The sequence below is a fragment of the Phocoena phocoena genome, chromosome 6, assembly GCF_963924675.1.
Source record: "Phocoena phocoena chromosome 6, mPhoPho1.1, whole genome shotgun sequence".
In the NCBI taxonomy this organism is placed as follows: Eukaryota; Metazoa; Chordata; class Mammalia; order Artiodactyla; family Phocoenidae; genus Phocoena; species Phocoena phocoena.
The window spans coordinates 26,958,037-26,976,585 of record NC_089224.1 but is presented as its reverse complement, the minus strand read 5'-3'; the positions used below and the strand labels follow the sequence as shown (position 1 = coordinate 26,976,585).

At 36.9% G+C, this 18,549-nt stretch overlaps 1 protein-coding gene across 2 annotated transcripts in view; it reads right to left on the bottom strand.

Annotated features, from left to right (window-relative positions):
• Positions 1 to 17,934, bottom strand: part of PTPDC1 (protein tyrosine phosphatase domain containing 1) — a 48,505-nt gene extending 30,571 nt beyond the window's left edge. For both annotated transcript variants that reach the window (XM_065878996.1, XM_065878997.1), the window contains exon 1: positions 17,853 to 17,934. In XM_065878996.1, the coding sequence (XP_065735068.1) occupies positions 17,853 to 17,934 (82 nt within the window). The remainder of the gene's footprint in view (positions 1 to 17,852) is intronic.
• Positions 17,935 to 18,549: the final 615 nt, after the last annotated feature.

Genomic DNA, 18,549 nt, shown 5'->3' with positions numbered 1-18,549 from the left:
TTGTTAGATACATGATTTGCAAATAGTTTCACCCACTCTGTAGGATGACTCTTCATTCTGTTGATAGTGTCTTTTGATGAACAAAAGTTTTAAGTTTTGATGAAGTCCAATTTATCTATGTTTTTCTTCTGTCACCTGTGCTTTGGTGTCATAATCAAGAAATCATTATGAAATCCAATGTTATGAAGATTTTCCCCTTATTTTGTTCTAAGAGTTTATACCTTGAGCTCTTAAGTTTAGGTCTTTTTTAAAAATTGAAGTACAGTTGATTTACAATTTTGTGTTAATTTCAGATGTACAGCAAATTGATTCAATTTTATATATACTTATATATGTTAATTTATAACTATTCAAATTTGTATGTTAACATATATATATATTTTTTCTTTTTCAGATTAGGTTATTACAAGATATTTGTAATAGGTTATTACAAGATATTACAGTTCCCTGTGCTATACAGCAGGTCCTTGCTATTTATCTATTTTATATATAGTAGTATGTATTTGTTAAGCCCAAACTCCTAATTTATAACTTCCCACTTTCCCCTTCGGTACACAAACAAGTTGATTTTCTATGTGAGTCTGTTTCTGTGAGTCTGTTTCTGTTTTGTAAATTGTAATTGTTTATTTGTATCATTTCTTTAGATTCCACATATAAGTGGTATCATGTGATATTTGTCTTTCATTGTCTGACTTCACTTAGCATGATAATCTCTATGTCCATTCATTGCTGCAAATGGCAATATTTCATTCGTTTGTATGGTTGAGTAATATTCCACTGTGTGTGTGTGTGTGTGTGTGTGTGTGTACATATACTTCATCTTCTTTACCTATTCATCTGTGAATGGATACTTAGGTTGCTTCCATGTTTGGGCTATTGTAAAGAGTGCTGTAATGAACATTGGGGTGCATGTATCTTTTTGAATTAGAGTTTCATCTTTTCCTGATATATGCCCAGGAGTGGGATTGCTGGATCATGTGGGAACTCTATTTTTAGTTTTTTAAGGAATCTCCATACTGTTTTCCACAGTGGCTGCACCAATTTACAATCCCACCAACAGTGCAGGAGGGTTCCCTTTTCTCCACACCCTCTCCAGCAATTTATTATTTGTGGACTTTTTGTGGACTTATGCGGTGGCACCTCATTGTAGTTTTGATTTGCATCTCTCTAATAATTAGCGATGTTGAGCATCTTTTCATGTGCCTGTTGGCCATCTGTATATCTTCTTTGTAGAAATGTCTATTTAGGTCTTCTGCTCATTTGTTTTTGATTGGGTTGTTTTTTTCATATTGAGCTGTATTTAAGTCCTTAAACCATTCGAATTTATTTTTGTGCATGGTGTGAAGGAGTGTTCTAATTTCACTGATTTACATATGGCTGCCCAGCTGTCCCAACACCACTTGCTGAACAGACTGTCTTTTCTCCGTTGTATATTTTGGCCTCTTTTGTCAAAGATTAATTGACTGTAGGTGTGTGGGTTTATTTCTGGGCTGTCTCTTCTGTTCCATTGCTCCATATGTCTGATTTTGTGCCAATACTCTGCTGTTTTGATTACTGTAGCTTTGTAATATTGTCTGAAGTCTGGGAGGGTTATGCCTCCAGTTTTGTTCCTTTTCCTCGGGATTGCTTTGGCAACTCTAAGCCTTTTATGATTCCATATAAATTTTAGGTTTATTTGTTTTAGTTCTGAAAAAATGTCATGGGTAATCTGATAGGGATTGCAGTAAATCAGTAGATGCTTTGGGTAGTATGGACATTTTAACAATATTAATTCTTCCAATACAAGAGCATAGGATATCTTTCCATTTTGTTGAATCATCTTCAATCTCCTTTATCCATGTTTTATAGTTCTCAGCATATAAGTCTTTCACCTCCTTAGTCAGGTTTATTCCTAGGTTACATGGTGACCTTTCCTGCAGTTTTGGTTGTATGAGATCTTCTGCCAGCACTCAGTAGGTATTCAGTGAGAATTATTCCAAATATGGATGTATTTTTGATATATTTGTGGGAAGAGGTAAGCTCCATGTCCTTCTACTCTGCCATCTTGATCTCTCTCAGATTCTTGATTTTGAGTTAATTTTGGTATATGGCATAAGGTAAGGGTTCAACACCATTCTTTTCCATGTGCATGCAGTTTTCCCAACAACAACTGATGAAAAGATTATCTTTTCCCCACTGAATAGTCTTGGCACCCTTGTCAAAAATCATTGACCACATTTGCAAGGTTTTTTCCTCCTGGGATCTCTTTTCTGTTTCATTTATATGTCTTTGTTTATGCCAGTACCACACTGTTTTGATTACTGTATCTTTGTAGTAAGTTTTGAAGTCAGGAAGCAAGTCCTCAAACTTTGTTCTTCTTTTTCAAGATTATTTTGGCTATTTGGGGGTCCTTTGAGATTCCATGTGAATTTTAGGGTGAGTTTTTCTATTTCTGCAAAAAACATCATTGGGATTTTGACAGGGATCGCATTGAATCTGTAGATCCTGTTGGGTTGTACTGACATCTTAACAATTCTTCCAATCCATGAACACAAGATGTCTTTCCATTTATTTAGATCTTTAATTTCTTTCAGCAATGTTTTTTAGTTTTCAAATATGTAACTATTGGTGGAAACTGAGTAAAAGGTAAATGAGATCTTTTTGTACTATTTCTTACAATTGCACACTAGTATACAATTATTTCAATATTTTAATTAAAAATGTATATATAATCAAAGAAAAAACAGTCACAAGGCAGGCCTAAGTGAGGGTCATTTAGCAGAGGTCAGGGCCAACACAGGGAAGACAACTAACAGTGTATGGTATGTGACCTGGCAGGGCGTGGGCTCCGTGTGGAAAAAAGAGCTAAGATGGATGATGGCTGGGCAGGGCTGGGAGGGCAGGGCTGAAAAGGAGGGCTGAATAAATAAGGAAACATATTGGGGATAATAAGAGCCAGGTTTCTCATTCTTAGAGAAGAGAATTATAAACAAAAAATGGGAAAAGCTAGAATGATGGTAAAGTGTTGGATTAGAATAGAAAGTACCATATGAAGTCATGGTTTTCAATATGTATAGACAGAAACAAAAATAAATATATATGTAAAAGTAGACATATATATATATATGTATGTATATATATTAACATATATTTTCTAGCTTTGTCCCCTAGGGAGCTTGGGAACTGTGACATTTCAGTGGTAGTTAGCATATCCAGTAGTGAGTACATCTTGGTTTCTAAATACCATTCCCCACTAAAAGGGCTCCTTGGAGAAAAGGTTGATTTCAGGGCTAGGATAGGGAAAGTGCAACATGAGACTGGAAGATCTTGCTGTGCTAGAAAGCAAGGAATGCTGGAGTGGTGGGGACTTGTCAAAATGATACAGCTAAGGGCCAAAGATTAAAGTATCATATTTGAGCATCAAACAAATGATGGTAAAAGATGATATTCCACTGAACAAAAGAGGAATCTACACCGAAATAAATAACTGAGCAAATAAATGGAAAGGGAAAGTTCTTCCTCACAGAAGAATGCCAACTAAGAAATGCCTACGGAATGATGGAATTAGAAAACCTCCATTTAGTTATCTATCATAGTAATAATTAAAAGCTGAAACTACTGGGTAAAAGCTGGACGAGGACCAGGATATATATATATAAGGTCTCAAAGCAGCTCTCCATAAAATATTAATTATGAAGGGAGAAAGAATAATGTATAATAGGTAAATCTTGGCAGATACCACTTTACTAACGTGATCAAACTTAACATTTCCAGTTTTATGGCAAAATGATATTTTGCGTCACTTGACAGGATGTATAAGAAGTGTAGAGTCACTTCTGTGATGTTTCTGCCAAAAATGCGTAACCTCAATCTTATGATGAAACAGTAGATAAACCCATATTGAGAAACATACTGCAAAATAACTGGGCTGTAATGTTCACAAAGGTCAAGAAAGGACTAACTGTGATCATTGAAAGAAACTGAATAAACATGACAAGTATCCTTTTGTTATTAAAAGATATTATTGACACAGTTGATAAAACTTGAATGGGGGTCTCCGGTTGAAAGTACACAGAAATTTTTTGTGTGCTTTTCTGTAAGTTAGGAAATTATTTCAAAAATAAAAGAACTAATATTACAAAAAGAGGGACAGTCAGACAACATGGGAATCCTGATGGAAGAATATAGCACAGTCAATGAAATATTGTGCCAATAAAAAAAACCTGACTAGACTCTACAACAGTCTATGAATCCAATTTATAGGAACACTATGAGGGTATAATCAGCAAATACGGATTGTGACAAAATCTACAAGGTAAAATTTCTGGTTTCTTCAACAAATAAAGTGTAAGGAAAAAGAGACAGGGGGAAACCCAAATTTAAAAGAGATGTAAGATACATATCAACCATGTATGATATATGAAACCATATATATTGTTGGATCTCAATTCAAACAAAGATACATCCATCTATGAGACAATTAGAAATCTGAGCAATATTTAGATACCTAAGCAATTATTGTTAATTTTTTTAAGTTATTGCAATGATGATATATGATTAACGAATGAAATGAAGTAATACGGAAGTAGAGAAAATGAGTGGAGGAAGTGAGTGAGCTGAAATTGTTAAAGTTGGGTGATGGTACCTATATAGGGGATGGTACTTCCATGGCAGGGGGGTAGTACCCACATGGGAATCTTTACTGTATTTTGTATACTTCTGTGAATGTTTGAAATTTCCCAAAATAAGTTTTTTTCCCTCAAAAGTAGTAGAACCAAGATTTAAATTGAGGTCTAATTCCAAAGCTAATTCTTCCTGAGTTTTCTATTTTCCTTAGTATTTTATTTATATATCCCCTAATTAAAATTTCCCATGACCCATTAGTCAACGTTTAAAAAATATACTAACCCCATCCCAATGTTAACCTAATAAAGTATAACTGACTAAATGAAGATGCACTTTAAGAAAGTTAAATATAAAGTAAGTTTTTTTTATTTTTCCGGATTTTTTTTCCTAATTAAAAATTAGCTACACTTATACAATGAGGAAAATTTTATTTAAAAAAATGTTTTTGGAAAGGTGAAAATCAGCGTACCTAGTGGATTACAATAGGGGTTACAACCTTCCTGGGGGCACTTGGAAATGTATATGGTTTTTTTGGTTGTCATTGTAATCTAGGGACATTACTAGATGAGCGGGGCAGGGATACTAAATGTCTTCAATGCTCAGGGCTCTCCTGTACAGTGAACAGTTGCTCTGCCTCAAAAGCCAACAGAATCCCAGGTGAGAAACACCAACTAAGAGGTAACATTCCAAAAGAAGAAAGGATAGAGAAAAAGGCTCATCTGATTCTTACATTCGTTAGGGTGGAAAGTACTCAGGGGAAAAAAAAAACCCATTATTCTACAAGAGAAGCAGCAAATAGACACCATTATTGCATTTGTTTTAGACAGCACTGCTTTCTAAAACCAGGTAAATGAAAATGTATTGTAAATCTGGCACATAGAAGTTGTCCACAGATGGTAATTATCAGAAGTATTAGTCCCTCTAGAGTCCCTCTAGAGTCAGACACAGCACAGACAGATGAAGGAGAATCCACAAGGATCTGGAATTTAGACAAGGTCACAAGTATAAAACACTGGTTTTTCTGATGAAAGAGAGCACCCCCTGGTGGAGTGGTTAGTTTCCAATAAGAGGTATAAACAACTTTGTGAACCAATTATTCCCAGCAAGCATTTAACTCCAATACCTTTAGACCTTTACTCCTTTACTTTTCCTTATATTATCTAATCTATACTTAGAGGGGACAAAACCCTATAGAGGAGCACTAAAGTGAACTTGGGCAAAATCCAGAGTAGGCAATAAGAAAATCATGCAAAGGGTACTGCCAAAAAAAATTATTCAACCTGTCTCTTGGCTAACTGCTGGTGGTAGCAGCAAGACTAGTGGTGCCAATGTGGCAGGAAATCAGGGTGTACTTCCAGCTTAGAACTTTCAACAGAAAGAAACAGTGAGGGTGAGTGTGGCAGTAAGAGTCCAAGTCACAGCACCCTTCCTTTCCTGGGACACCTTGTAAAAATCAGAACTGTAGGGCCATGACAGAGGAAAGAAAAAAAAAAGAGGAGGAGGGCTAGCATGCTTCTGAATGTGCTTTATAAGTGACGCTTGTGAATAACAAAAGAAGAAAAAATTGAAAGGTCGAATTGCAAGTAGGCATTTGATGAGAGGAACAACCAGATAATTTAAGTCTAAGAGGATAATGAAGGAGACAAACATTGTTTTCAATATTCCTTCTTAAAAGGCTAAGGAGAGAGTGGCCAAGATGGTGGAGTAGAAAGACTCTGAGGCCACCTCCTCTCATGAACACACCAAAATCACAACTATATGCAGAAAAACCATGGATGAAAAAGACTGGAACCTATCAGAAAAGATCTCCTACAACTAAGGACCAAGAGGGAAACGACAGATGGGTAGAACAGGTGAACTCAATGATATAATCAAATCCCATGCTCTCCACAAACTGGAGAATAATTATATTGCAGAGTGAGTGAGAATTCTGAGTCCCACATCAGGCTCCCTAGCCCTGGAAGACAAGCCTCCAGAGCATTTGGTTTTGAACTCCAGTGGGGCTTAGTTTTGAACTCCAGTGGGGCTTAGTTTCCCCCATAGAACTGGGGAAACAGAGACTTTACTCCTAAAGGACACACACAAAATCACACAAACCAGGACCCAGGGCAAAAGCAGTAATTTGACAGGAGTCTGGGCCAGACCTACCTGCTTATCATGGCGAGTCTCCTGGAGAGGTGGGGGCAGCTGTGGTTCACTCTGGGGACAAAAACATTGGTGGCAGCCACATTTGGGAACATTCTGCTGGATGAATACTGCTTCTGGCAGCTGCCATCTTGGCTGACTAGCACTAAGACCTGGCCTCACCCAACAGCCTGTATGCACTAGAGCTGGGCAGCCTCCAGCCAAACAACTAACTAGGCAGGGACACAGCCCCACCCATCAGTACACAGGCTGCCCAAAGACTTCCTGAGACCACAGCCACCTCTAAGACACGCCCCTAGACATGGCCCTACCCACCAGAGGGCCAGGACCCAGCTCCACCCACCAGTGGGCAGGCATCAGGCCTTCTCCCCAGGAAGCCTGCACTAGCTTCTAGAACAGTCTCACCCACCAGAGGGGGCAGACACCAGACGGAAGAAAATGACAATCCTGCAGCCTGCGGATCCAGGCCGCTCACAGCAGGCCAAACCCTACCCTGGGACCAGCTGGGTCCTGGCCCTGTCCACTAGCAGGCCAACGCAACCTTTGGGACACCCCAGACCCCATACTCAACTGTGACAGGAACCACTCCCCAGCCCTGCCACCAACTATCTAAAACGAGCTCTGGGATCCCAGAGAGACTCCAACAACTGGCTCTGCCTACCAGTAGGCCAGCACTAACCCCAGGACCTGGCTTCACCAACCAGTGGGCGGGCAACAGCCCTGGAGTCTTCAGGATCCTGACCCTGCCCACCAGTGAGCCAGCACTAGCCCTGGGGTTCCCTAGGATTCTGTAGCCAGCCGCCTTGTGACCAGGCCCCGCTAAACAGCAGCCAGCAGCACCTGCACGATGCAGGGCCTGGCAACCAAATGGGCTAGGGGTCAACCAAGCTTAAATGACCATCCACATAGCCCCCATAACAGAAGAACCCACACATTCCCTTTAGGGGGAAGCTCTAGAGCATATAGCTTGGATGATGAGAGAGGAGTGCACTGCTGTAACACAGGACATCTCCTACAGAAGGCCACTTCTCCAAGGTCAAGAAACGTAACTAACCTACCACATACATAAAAAAATAAATAACAACTTAGACAAAGTGGCAAAGGAACATATTCCAGAAGAAGGAATAAGATAAAACCCCAGAAAAAAACTAAGTAAAGTGGAGATAGGCAATCTACCCAAGAAAGAGTTCAGAGTAACAATTCTAAAGATGATGAAAGAACTCGGGAGAAGAATGGATGCACACAGCGAGAAGTTAGAAGTTTTTAAACAAAGTCTTAAAAAATATACAGAATGACCAATCAGAGATGAAGAATACAATAATTGAAATGAAAAGTACACCAGAAGGACTCAATAGCAGACTAAAAGATAAAGAGAAATGGCTCAGCGAGCTAGAAGACAGAGTGGTGGAAATCACTGATTCTGAACAGAAAAAAGAAAAGAAATGAGGACAGTTTAAGAGACCTCTGGGATAATATCAAGTGCACTCATTTTGGCATTATAGAGGTCCCTGAAGTAGAAGAGAGAGAGAAAAGGCCTGAGAAAATATCTGTAGACACAACAGCTGAAAACTTCCCTAACCTGGGAAAGGAAACAGTCACCCAAGTCCAGGAAGCATAGAGTCCCATGTACGATTAACCCAAAGAGAAACACACCAAGACACATGGTAATCAAAACGACAAAAGTTAAAGAGAATATTAAAAGAAGCAAGGAAAAAGCAACAAATTACATACAAGAGAACTCTCATAAGGCTATCAGCTGTTTTTTTTAGCAGAAATTCTGCAGGCCAAAAGGAAGTGACAACTTGTTGATGTGGTGTATCACACTGATTGATTTGTGGATATTGAAAAATCCTTGCATCCCTGGGATAAATCCCACTTGATCATGGTGTATTATCCTTTTAATGTACTGTTGGATTCGGATTGCTAGTATTTTGTTGAGGACTTTTGTGTCTACGTTGATCAGTGATATTGGCCTGTAATTTTCTTTTTTTTGTGGTATCTTTGCCTAGTTTTGGTATCAGGGTGATGGTGGCCTCACAGAAAGAGTTTGGGAGTCTTCTTTCCTCTGCAATTTTTTGGAACAGTTTCAGAAGGACAGGTGTTAGCTCTTCTCTAAATGTTTGATAGAATTCACCTGTGAAGACATCCGGTCCTGGACTTTTACTTGTTGGGAGTTCTTTTCGATTTCAGTGCTGTGATTGGTCTGTTCATATTTTCTATTTCTTCCTGGTTCAGTCTTGGGAGATTGTACCTCTCTAAGAATTTGTCCATTTCTTCCAGATTGTCCATTTTATTGGCATATAGTTGCTTATACTAGTCTCTTATGATCCTTTGTATTTCTGCAGTGTCAGTTGTAACTTCTCCACTTGCACTTCTACTCTTATTGATTTGAGTCCTCTCCCTTTATTTCTTGATGATTCTGACTAAAGGTTCATCAATTTTGTTTATCTTTTCAAAGAACAAGCTTTTAGTTTCACTGTTCTTTGTTACTGTTTTCTTCATCTCTATTTCATTTATTTCTGCTCTCATCTTTATGATTTCTTTCCTTCTACTAACTTTGGGAATTGTTTGTTCTTCTTTCCCTAGTTGCTTTAGGTGTAAGGTTAGGTTGTTTACTTGAGATTTTTCTTGTTTCCTGAGGTAACACTCTATTGCTTTAAACTTCCCTCTTAAAACTTCTTTTGCTGCATCCCATAGGTTTTGGATTGTTGTGCTTTTGTGTTCATTTGTCAGTACGTATTTTTTGATTTCCTCTTTGATTTCTTCAGTGATCCATTGGTTGTTTAGTAGCATGTTGTTTAGCTTCCACATGTTTGTGTTTTTTACAGGTATTTTTTCATGTAGCTTATTTCTAATCTTATAGCATTGTAGATGGAAAATATGTTTGATATGATTTCATTTTTCTTACAAATTGAAGAATAAAAACTATATGATCATCTCAATAGATGCAGAAAAAGCTTTTGACAAAATTCAACACCCATTTATGATAAAAACTCTCCAGAAAGTGGGCATAGAGGGAACATACCTCAACATAATAAAGGCCATATATGACAAACCTACAGTTAACATCTTACTCAAAGGTGAAAAGCTGAAAGCATTTCATCTAAGATCAGGAACAAGACAAGGATGTCCCCTCTTGCCACTTTTTTTTTTTTTTTTTTTGCGGTACGCGGGCCTCCCGCTGCTGTGGCCTCTCCCGTTGCGGAGCAGCAGGCTCAGCGGCCGTGGCCCACGGGCCCAGCCGCTCCGCGGCACGTGGGATCCTCCCGAATCGGGGCACGAACCCTTGTCCCCTGCATCGGCAGGCGGACTCCCAACCACTGCGCCACCAGGGAAGCCCTTGCCACTTTTATTCAACATAGATTTGGAAGTCCTAGCTGTGGCAATCAGAGAAGAAAAAGAAATAAAAGGAATCTAAATTGGAAAAGAAGACATTAAACTGTCACTTTTGCAGACTACATGTTACTATACATAGAAAATCCTAAAGATGCTACCAGAAAACTACTATAGCTGATTAATGAATTTGGTAAAGTTGCAGGATACAAAATTAATACACAGAAACCTGTTGCATTTCTATACACTAGCAATGAAAAATCTGAAAGAGAAATTCAAGAAACAATCCCCTCCCCCAAAAAGAAACAATCCCATTTACCATCTCATCAAAAAGAACAAAATACCTAGGAATAAACTTACCTAAGGAGACAAAATCCTGTACTCCAAAAACTATGAAACGCTGATGAAAGAAATCAAAGATAACACAAACAGATGGAAAGATATACCATGTTCTTGGATTGGAAGAATGAGTATTGTCAAAATGACTACATTACCCAAGGAAATCTACAGATTCAATGCAATCCCTATAAAATTACCAATGGCATTTTCCACTGAACTAGAACAAAAAAATCTTAAAATTTGTATGGAGACATAAAAGACAATGAATAGCCAAAGCAATCTTGAGAAAGAAAAATGGAGCTGGAGGGATCAGGCTTCCTGACTTCAGACTACTACAAAACGACAGTCATCAAAACAGTATGGTACTGGCACAAAAATAGAAATGTAGATCAATGGAACAGGATAGAATGCCCAGAAGTAAACCCACGCACCTATGGTCAATTAATCTATGAAAAAGGAGGCAAGACTATACAATGACAGAAAAACAGTCTCTTCAATAAGTGGTGCTGGGAAAACTAGACAGCTACATGGGGAAAAAAATGCAATTAGAACATTCTTTCATATCATACACAAAAATAGGCTCAAAATGGATTAAAAACCTGAATGTGAGACCAGACACTATAAAACTCTTAGTGGAAAACATTGGCAGAACACTCTCGGACATAAATTGCAGCATTATCTTTTTCGATCTGTCTCCCAGAGTAACGAAAATAAAAACAAAAATAAACAAAGAAGACCTAATGAAACTCAAAAGCTTTTGCACAGCAAAGGAAACCATAAACAAAACGAAAAGACAACCCACAGAACGGCAGAAAATATTTGCAAATTATGTGACTGATGAGGGATTAGTCTCCAAAATTTACAAACAGCTCCTGTGGCTTAATATCATCAAAATGAACAACCCAGAAGACCTAAATACACATTTCTCCAAAGAAGACATACAGATGGCCAACAGGCACATGAAAAGATGTTCAACATTGCTAATTATTAGAGAAATGCAAATCAAAACTACACTGAGATATCACCTCACACAAGTCAGAATGGCTATTATAAAAAAATCCACAAACAATAAATGCTGGAGAGGGTGTGGAGAGAAGGGAACCCTCCTACACTGTTGGTGGGAATGTATATTGGTACAGTCACTATGGATAACAGTATGAAAGTTCCTTTAAAAACTAAAAATAGAGCTATCATATGATCCTGCAATCCCATTCCTGGGCATATATCCAGAGAAAAACGTGGTCCAAAAGGATACATGCACCCCAATGTTCATTGCAGCACTGTTTACAATAGCCAAGACATGGCAGCAACCTAAATGTCCATCAACAGAGGAATGGATAAAGAAGATGTGGTACATATATACAATGGAATATTACTCAGCCATTGAAAATAATGAAATGATGCCATATGCAGCAACAAGGATGGACCTAGAGATTATCTAGGTCCTAGAGATAACGAGTGAAGTAAACCAGAGAAAGTGAAATATTGTATGATACCACTTATATGCAGAATCTAAAAAAAATGATACAAATGAACTTATTTTCAAAACAGAAAGAGACTCACAGACTTAAAGAACAAACTTATGGTTACCGGGGGAATGGTGGGGTGAAGGGATAGGCAGTTTGCAACTGACATGTACACACACTGCTGTATTTAAAATGGATAACCAACAAGGACCTACTGTGTAGCACAGGAATGCTGCTCAATATTCTGTAATAACCTAAATGGCAAAAGAATTTGAAAAAGAATAGATACATGTATATGTATAAATGAATCACTTTGCTGTACACCTGAAACTAACAGAACATTGTTAAACAACTAAACTCCAATATAAAATAAAAAGTTAAAAAAAACTAAGATAAAAAACAAAAGGGAGTGGCAAGATATATTTAATGGGATGAAAGGGAATAACCTACAACCAAGAATACTCTACCCAGTAAAGCTCTTGGTTCTGATTTGATGGAGAAATCAAAAGCTTTACAGACAAGCAAAAGCTAAAAGGAGTTCAGCACCACCAAACCAGCTTCACAACAAATGTTAAAGGAACTTCTCCAGGCAAAAAAGAAAAATCCACAACCAGAAACAAGAAAATTACAAAATGAAAAAGCTCATAGGTAAAGGCAATCATACAGTAAAGGTAGGAAATAATCCACACACAAAGCTAGTAGAGGGGTTAAAAGACAAAAGTAGTAAAATCATCTATATCCACAATAAGCAGTTAAATGATACACTAAACGATTAGATGTAAAATATGACCTCAAAAACAGTAATTGTACAATATTGTAAATCAACCATAATTCAATAAAAAAGGAAAAACCAGTAATCGTGAGAAGAGTACAAATGCAGGTTTTTTTAAATGCATTTGAAATTAAGAGATCAAAAACTTAAGACAATCGTGTATATATATAGACTGCTATATGAAAACCTCATGGTAACCACAAATCAAAAATCTATAAGTATACACTCAAAAGAGAAAAAGGAATACAACATAACACTAAAGACATTCATCAAATCACAAGAGAAGAAAACAAAGGAAGAAAGGAAATAAAAGACCCATAAAAGCAAATCCAAAATAATCAACAAAATGGCAATAAGAATATACACATCAACAATTACCTTAAATGTAAACTGACTAAATGCTCCAACCAAAAGACACAGAGTGGCTGAATGGATACAAAAGCAAGACTCGTGTATATGGTGCCTACAAGAGCCTTGCTTCAGATCTAGAGACACATACAGACTGAAAGTCAGGGGATAGAAAAAGGTATTCCAGAAAAATTGAAATCAAAAGAAAGCCAGAGTAGCAATACTTATATCAGACAAAATAGACTTTATTTGTTTTATTTTTTAAAAATTGTTTTATTATTCTTATTTATTGATTGATTTATATTTCTTGGCCAAGCCATGTGGCATGTGGGATCTTAGTTCCCCAACAGGGATCGAACCCACAACCCCTGCACTGGAAGAATGGAGTCTTAACCACTGGACTACCAGGAAGTCCAGACAAAATAGACTTTAAGATAAAGACTGTTACAACAGACAACAAAGAACACTACACAATGTTCAAGGGATCAATCCAAGAAGAAGATATACAGATTGTAAATATATATGCACCCAATATAGGAGGCACCTAAATACATAAAGCAAATATGAACAGACATAAAGGAAGAAATTTACAGTACCACAGTAGCAGTATGGGACTTTAAAACCTCACTTGCATCAATGGAGAGATTATACATACAGAAAATTAATAAGGAAACATTGCCTTTAAATGACACATTAGACCAGATGGATTGTATTGATATATATATACGTATATATATATATATATATATATATATATATATATATATATATATATATACACACATATATATATATATATAAAGCATTCCATCTGAAAGCAGCAGAATACACATTCTTTTTAAGTGCACATGGAATATTTCTCCAGGACAGATCACATGCTAGGCCACAAAACAAGCCTCAGTAAATTTAAGAAAACTGAAATCATATCAAGCATCTTTTTAAAAAAAAATAAATTTATTTATTTATTAATTCATTCATTCATTCCTGGCTGCACTGGGTCCTCATTGCTGCACATGGGCTCCATCTAGCTGCAGCGAGAGGAGGCCACCCCTAGCTGCGGTGCACGGGCTTCTCACTGTGGTAGCCTCTCCCACCATGGAGCACAGGCTCCAGGCACGCAGGCCTCAGCAGTTGCAGCACATGGGGTCAGCAGCTGTGGCTCAAGGGCTGCAGAGCACAGGCTTAGCAGCTATAGCGCATGGGCCCAGCCGCTCCGTGCCACGTGAGATCCTCCAAGACCAGGGCTCAAACCCGCATCCCGCGCACTGCCAGGCAAACTCCCAACCACTGTACCACCAGGGAAGCCCTCAAGAATCTTTTTTGACCACAATACTATGAGACTCGAAATCAACCAGAAAAAAACTGCAAAAAACACAGACACATGGAGGTTAAACAATATGCTACTAAACAAGTAATGGATCACAGAAGAAGTCAAAGAGGAAATTAAAAGAAAACCTAGAGACAAATGAAAACAAAACACGACAATCCAAAACCTATGGGATGCAGCAAAACGTTCTAAGAGGGAAGTTTACACTAATACAAGCTTACCTCTGGAAACAAGAAAATCTCAAATAAACAACCTAACCTTTATACCTCAAAGAACTAGAGAAAGAAGAACAAACAAAACCTGACGTTAGTAGAAGGAAAGAAATCATAAAGATCAGAGCAGAAATAAACAAAATAGAGATGACAAAAACAATAGCAAAGATCAGTGAAACTAAAAGCTGGTTCTTTGAAAAGATAAACAAAATTGATAAACCTTTAGCCAGACGAATCAAGGAAAAGAGGGACAGGACTCAAACCAATAAAAGTAGAAATGAAAAAGGAGAAGTTATAACTGACACCACAGAAATACAAAGGATCATAAGAGACTACTACAAGCAACTCTATGCCAATAAAATGGACAACCTGGAAGAAATGGACTAATTCTTAGAAAGGTACACACTCCCAAGTCTGAACCAGGAAGAAATAAAAACTATGAACAGCCCAATTACCAGTAATGAAACTGAATCAGTAATGAAAAAAAAACCTCCCCAACAAGTAAAAGTCCAGGACCAGATGGCTTCACAGGTGAATTCTATCAAACATTTAGGGAAGAGTTAACACCTATCCTCCTCAAACTACTCCAAAAATTTGCAGAGGAAGGAATACTTCCAACTCATTCTATGAGGCCAGCATCCCCTGATACCAAGATCAAAGAAAATTATAGGCCAATATCACTGATGAACATAGATGCAAAAATCCTCAACAAAATACCAAAATCCAAACCAAATCCAACAATATATTAAAAGGATCATATACCACGATCAAATGGGATTTATTCCAGGAATGCAAGGATTTTTCAATATCTGCAAATCAATCAATATGATATACCACATTAACAAACTGAAGAATAAAAACCATGTCATCGTCTCAATAGATGCAGAAAAAGCTTTTGATAAAATCAAACATCCAGTTATGATAAAAACTCCCCAGAAAGTGGGAGTAGATGGAACATACCTCATCTTAATAAAGGCCATATATGACAAACCCACAGCTAACAACATACTCAATGGTGAAAAGCTGAAAGCATTTCCTCTAAGATTAGGAATAAGACAAGGATATCCACTCTCGCCACTTTAATTCAACATAGTTTTGGAATTCCTAGCCACAGCAATCAGACAAGAAAAAGAAATAAAAAGAATCTAAATTAGAAAGGAAGAAGTAAAACTGTTAATGTTTGCAGATGACATGATACTACATATAGAAAATCCTAAGGATGTCACCAGAAAACTACTAGAGCTGATTAATGAATTTGGTAAAGTTGAAGGACACAAACTTGATACACAGAAATCTGTTCATTTCCATACACTAACAATGAACTATCAGAAGGAGAAATAAGGAAACAATCCCATTTACCATTGCATCAAAAAGAATAACATACCTAGGAATAAACCTACCTAAGGAGACAAAAGACCTGTACTTAGAAAACTGTAAGACACTGATGAAAGAAACTGAAGATGACATAAACAGATGGAAAGATATACCATGTCCTTGGATTGGAAGAATCAATATGTTAAAATGACCATACTGACCAAGGCTATCTACAGATTCAATGGAATCCCTATCAAAACACCAATGCCATTTTTCACAGAACTAGAATAAATAATTTTAAAAATTTGTATGGAAACACAAAAGACCCCAAATAGCCAAAACAATCTTGAGAAAGAAGAACAGAGCTGGAGGAATCATGCTCCCTGACTTCAGACGATACTACAAAGCTACAGTGATCAAAACAGTATGGTAGTGGCACAAAAACACACATAGATCAATAGGGATAGAGAGCCTAGTATAAACTCAAGCACTTATGGTCACTTAATCTATGACAAAGGAGGCAAGAATATACAATGGGGAAAAGACAGTCTCTTCAATAAGTGGTGCTGGGAAAACTGGACAGCTACATGTAAAAGAATGAAATTAGAACATTCTGTAACATCGTATACAAAAATAAACTCAAAATGAATTAAAGACCTAAATTTAAGACCGGTACTATACAACTCCTAGAGGAAAACACAGGCAGAACACTCTTTGACATAAATTGTAGCAACAGTTTTTTGCATTTGTCTCCTAAAGCAAATAAAAGCAAAAATAAATAAATGAGACCTAATTAAATCTAAAAGCTTTTGCACAGCAAAGGAAACCATCGACAAAATGAAAAGACAACCTACTGAATGGGAGAAGATAGTTGCAAATGATATGACCAATAAGCGATTAATATCCAACATATATTGATATAAACAGATCATACACCTGATTAAAAAATGGGCAGAAATGAATAGACATTTTTCCAAAGAGGAAATACAGATGGCCAACAGGCACATGAAAAGATGCTCAACATAGCTAATCAACAAGGAATTGCAAATTAGAACCACAATGAGATATCACCTCACACCTGTCAGTATGGCTATCATTAAAAAGAACACAAATGACAAATGTTGGTAAGGATGTGGAGAAAAGGGAACCTTTGTACATTGTTCGTGGGAATGTAAATTGGTGTGGCCACTGTGGAAAATAGTATAGAGTTTTCTCAAAAAACTAAAAATAGAACTACCATATAGAACTTCCACTCTTGGGTATATATCCAAAAGAAAGAAAAACATTAACTCGAAAAGATACATGCACCCCAATGTTCACAGCAGCGTTATTTACAATTGCCAAGATATGGATGCAACCTAAGTGTCCATCAACAAATGAACGTTTAAAGAAGATGTGGTGTATATATACGCAATGGAATTTATTCAGCCATAAAAAAGAACAAAATCTTGCCATTTGCAGTAACATGGATGGACTTGGAGGGCACTATGCTAAGTGAATAAGTCAGAGAAAGAAAAGTACTGTACAATATCACTTATATGTGGAATATAAAAAATACAACAAACTAGTGAATATAACATAAAAGACTCACAGATATTGAGAACAAACTAATGGTTACCAGTGGTAGGGGGAGCAATACAGGAGTAGGGGACTGGGAGGTACAAACTACTGGGTGTAAGATAAGCTCAAGGATATATTGTACAACACAGGGAATATAGTCAACATTTTGTAAGAACTGTAAATGCAAAGTAACCTTCAAAAATTGTATAAAAAAATTAAGAAATAAAAAAGGCTAAGGTCATTAATCAGGATTTTGAAAAGGAATTTTAACAGGTGAAAATAGTAAGGCAGAAATAAACAAAAGGCTGTAAGTAGTAACTGCAACTTGAGATTCCAATATGAAGAATCAGCCTTTTCTTTCATGTGTATTCATATAACTGTATTAAACTATAGTTTACACAAAGACAAAAAGCATATTAAAGAACTATTACCTTTCATGTTTTCAGCATACCCACTGTTATTCACCAAAGTAGAATATGGTTGTTCATTTTGAGGCAAGACTCCCGCAGCCATGGTAGTCTGTTGGGGGAGAAAAGATTACTTTTTGAAGGTTTGCCTATAGAATATTCATATGCTAATCACGTATAATGTGCTAGACTTCTACTGTCTAATACAGCAGTCATTAGCTAAGGCGTTATTGAGCACTTGAAATGTGGCTAGTACAGATTTGAGATATGTTGTAGATATAAAATACAAGATTTTGGAGACTTGTACAAAAAAAGAATGTAAAATATCTAATTTTTTACATTTATTTGGCATTGAAATATTTTTTTTTTTTAAACATCTTTATTGGGGTATAATTGTTTTACAATGGTGTGTTAGTTTCTGCTTTATAACAAAGTGAATCAGCTATACATATACATGAAATATTTTTGATATATTGGGTTAAATACATTTTTAAAATTATTTTTCTGATTCTTTTTATTGTTACTGGAGAATCTAAATTTGAATATGTGGCTCACATGATATTCTACTGGACAGTGCTGTGCTAGACAGTAAGGACATTACAGAGAAAAATAAGACATACTCTTCCTATACATTTATAGACTGTTGGGAAGATAAGATGTAGACACAAATAATGCTAATATGTGCTAAGTGTCACAAGGCAGTCCTGGAAAAGCAAGAGGG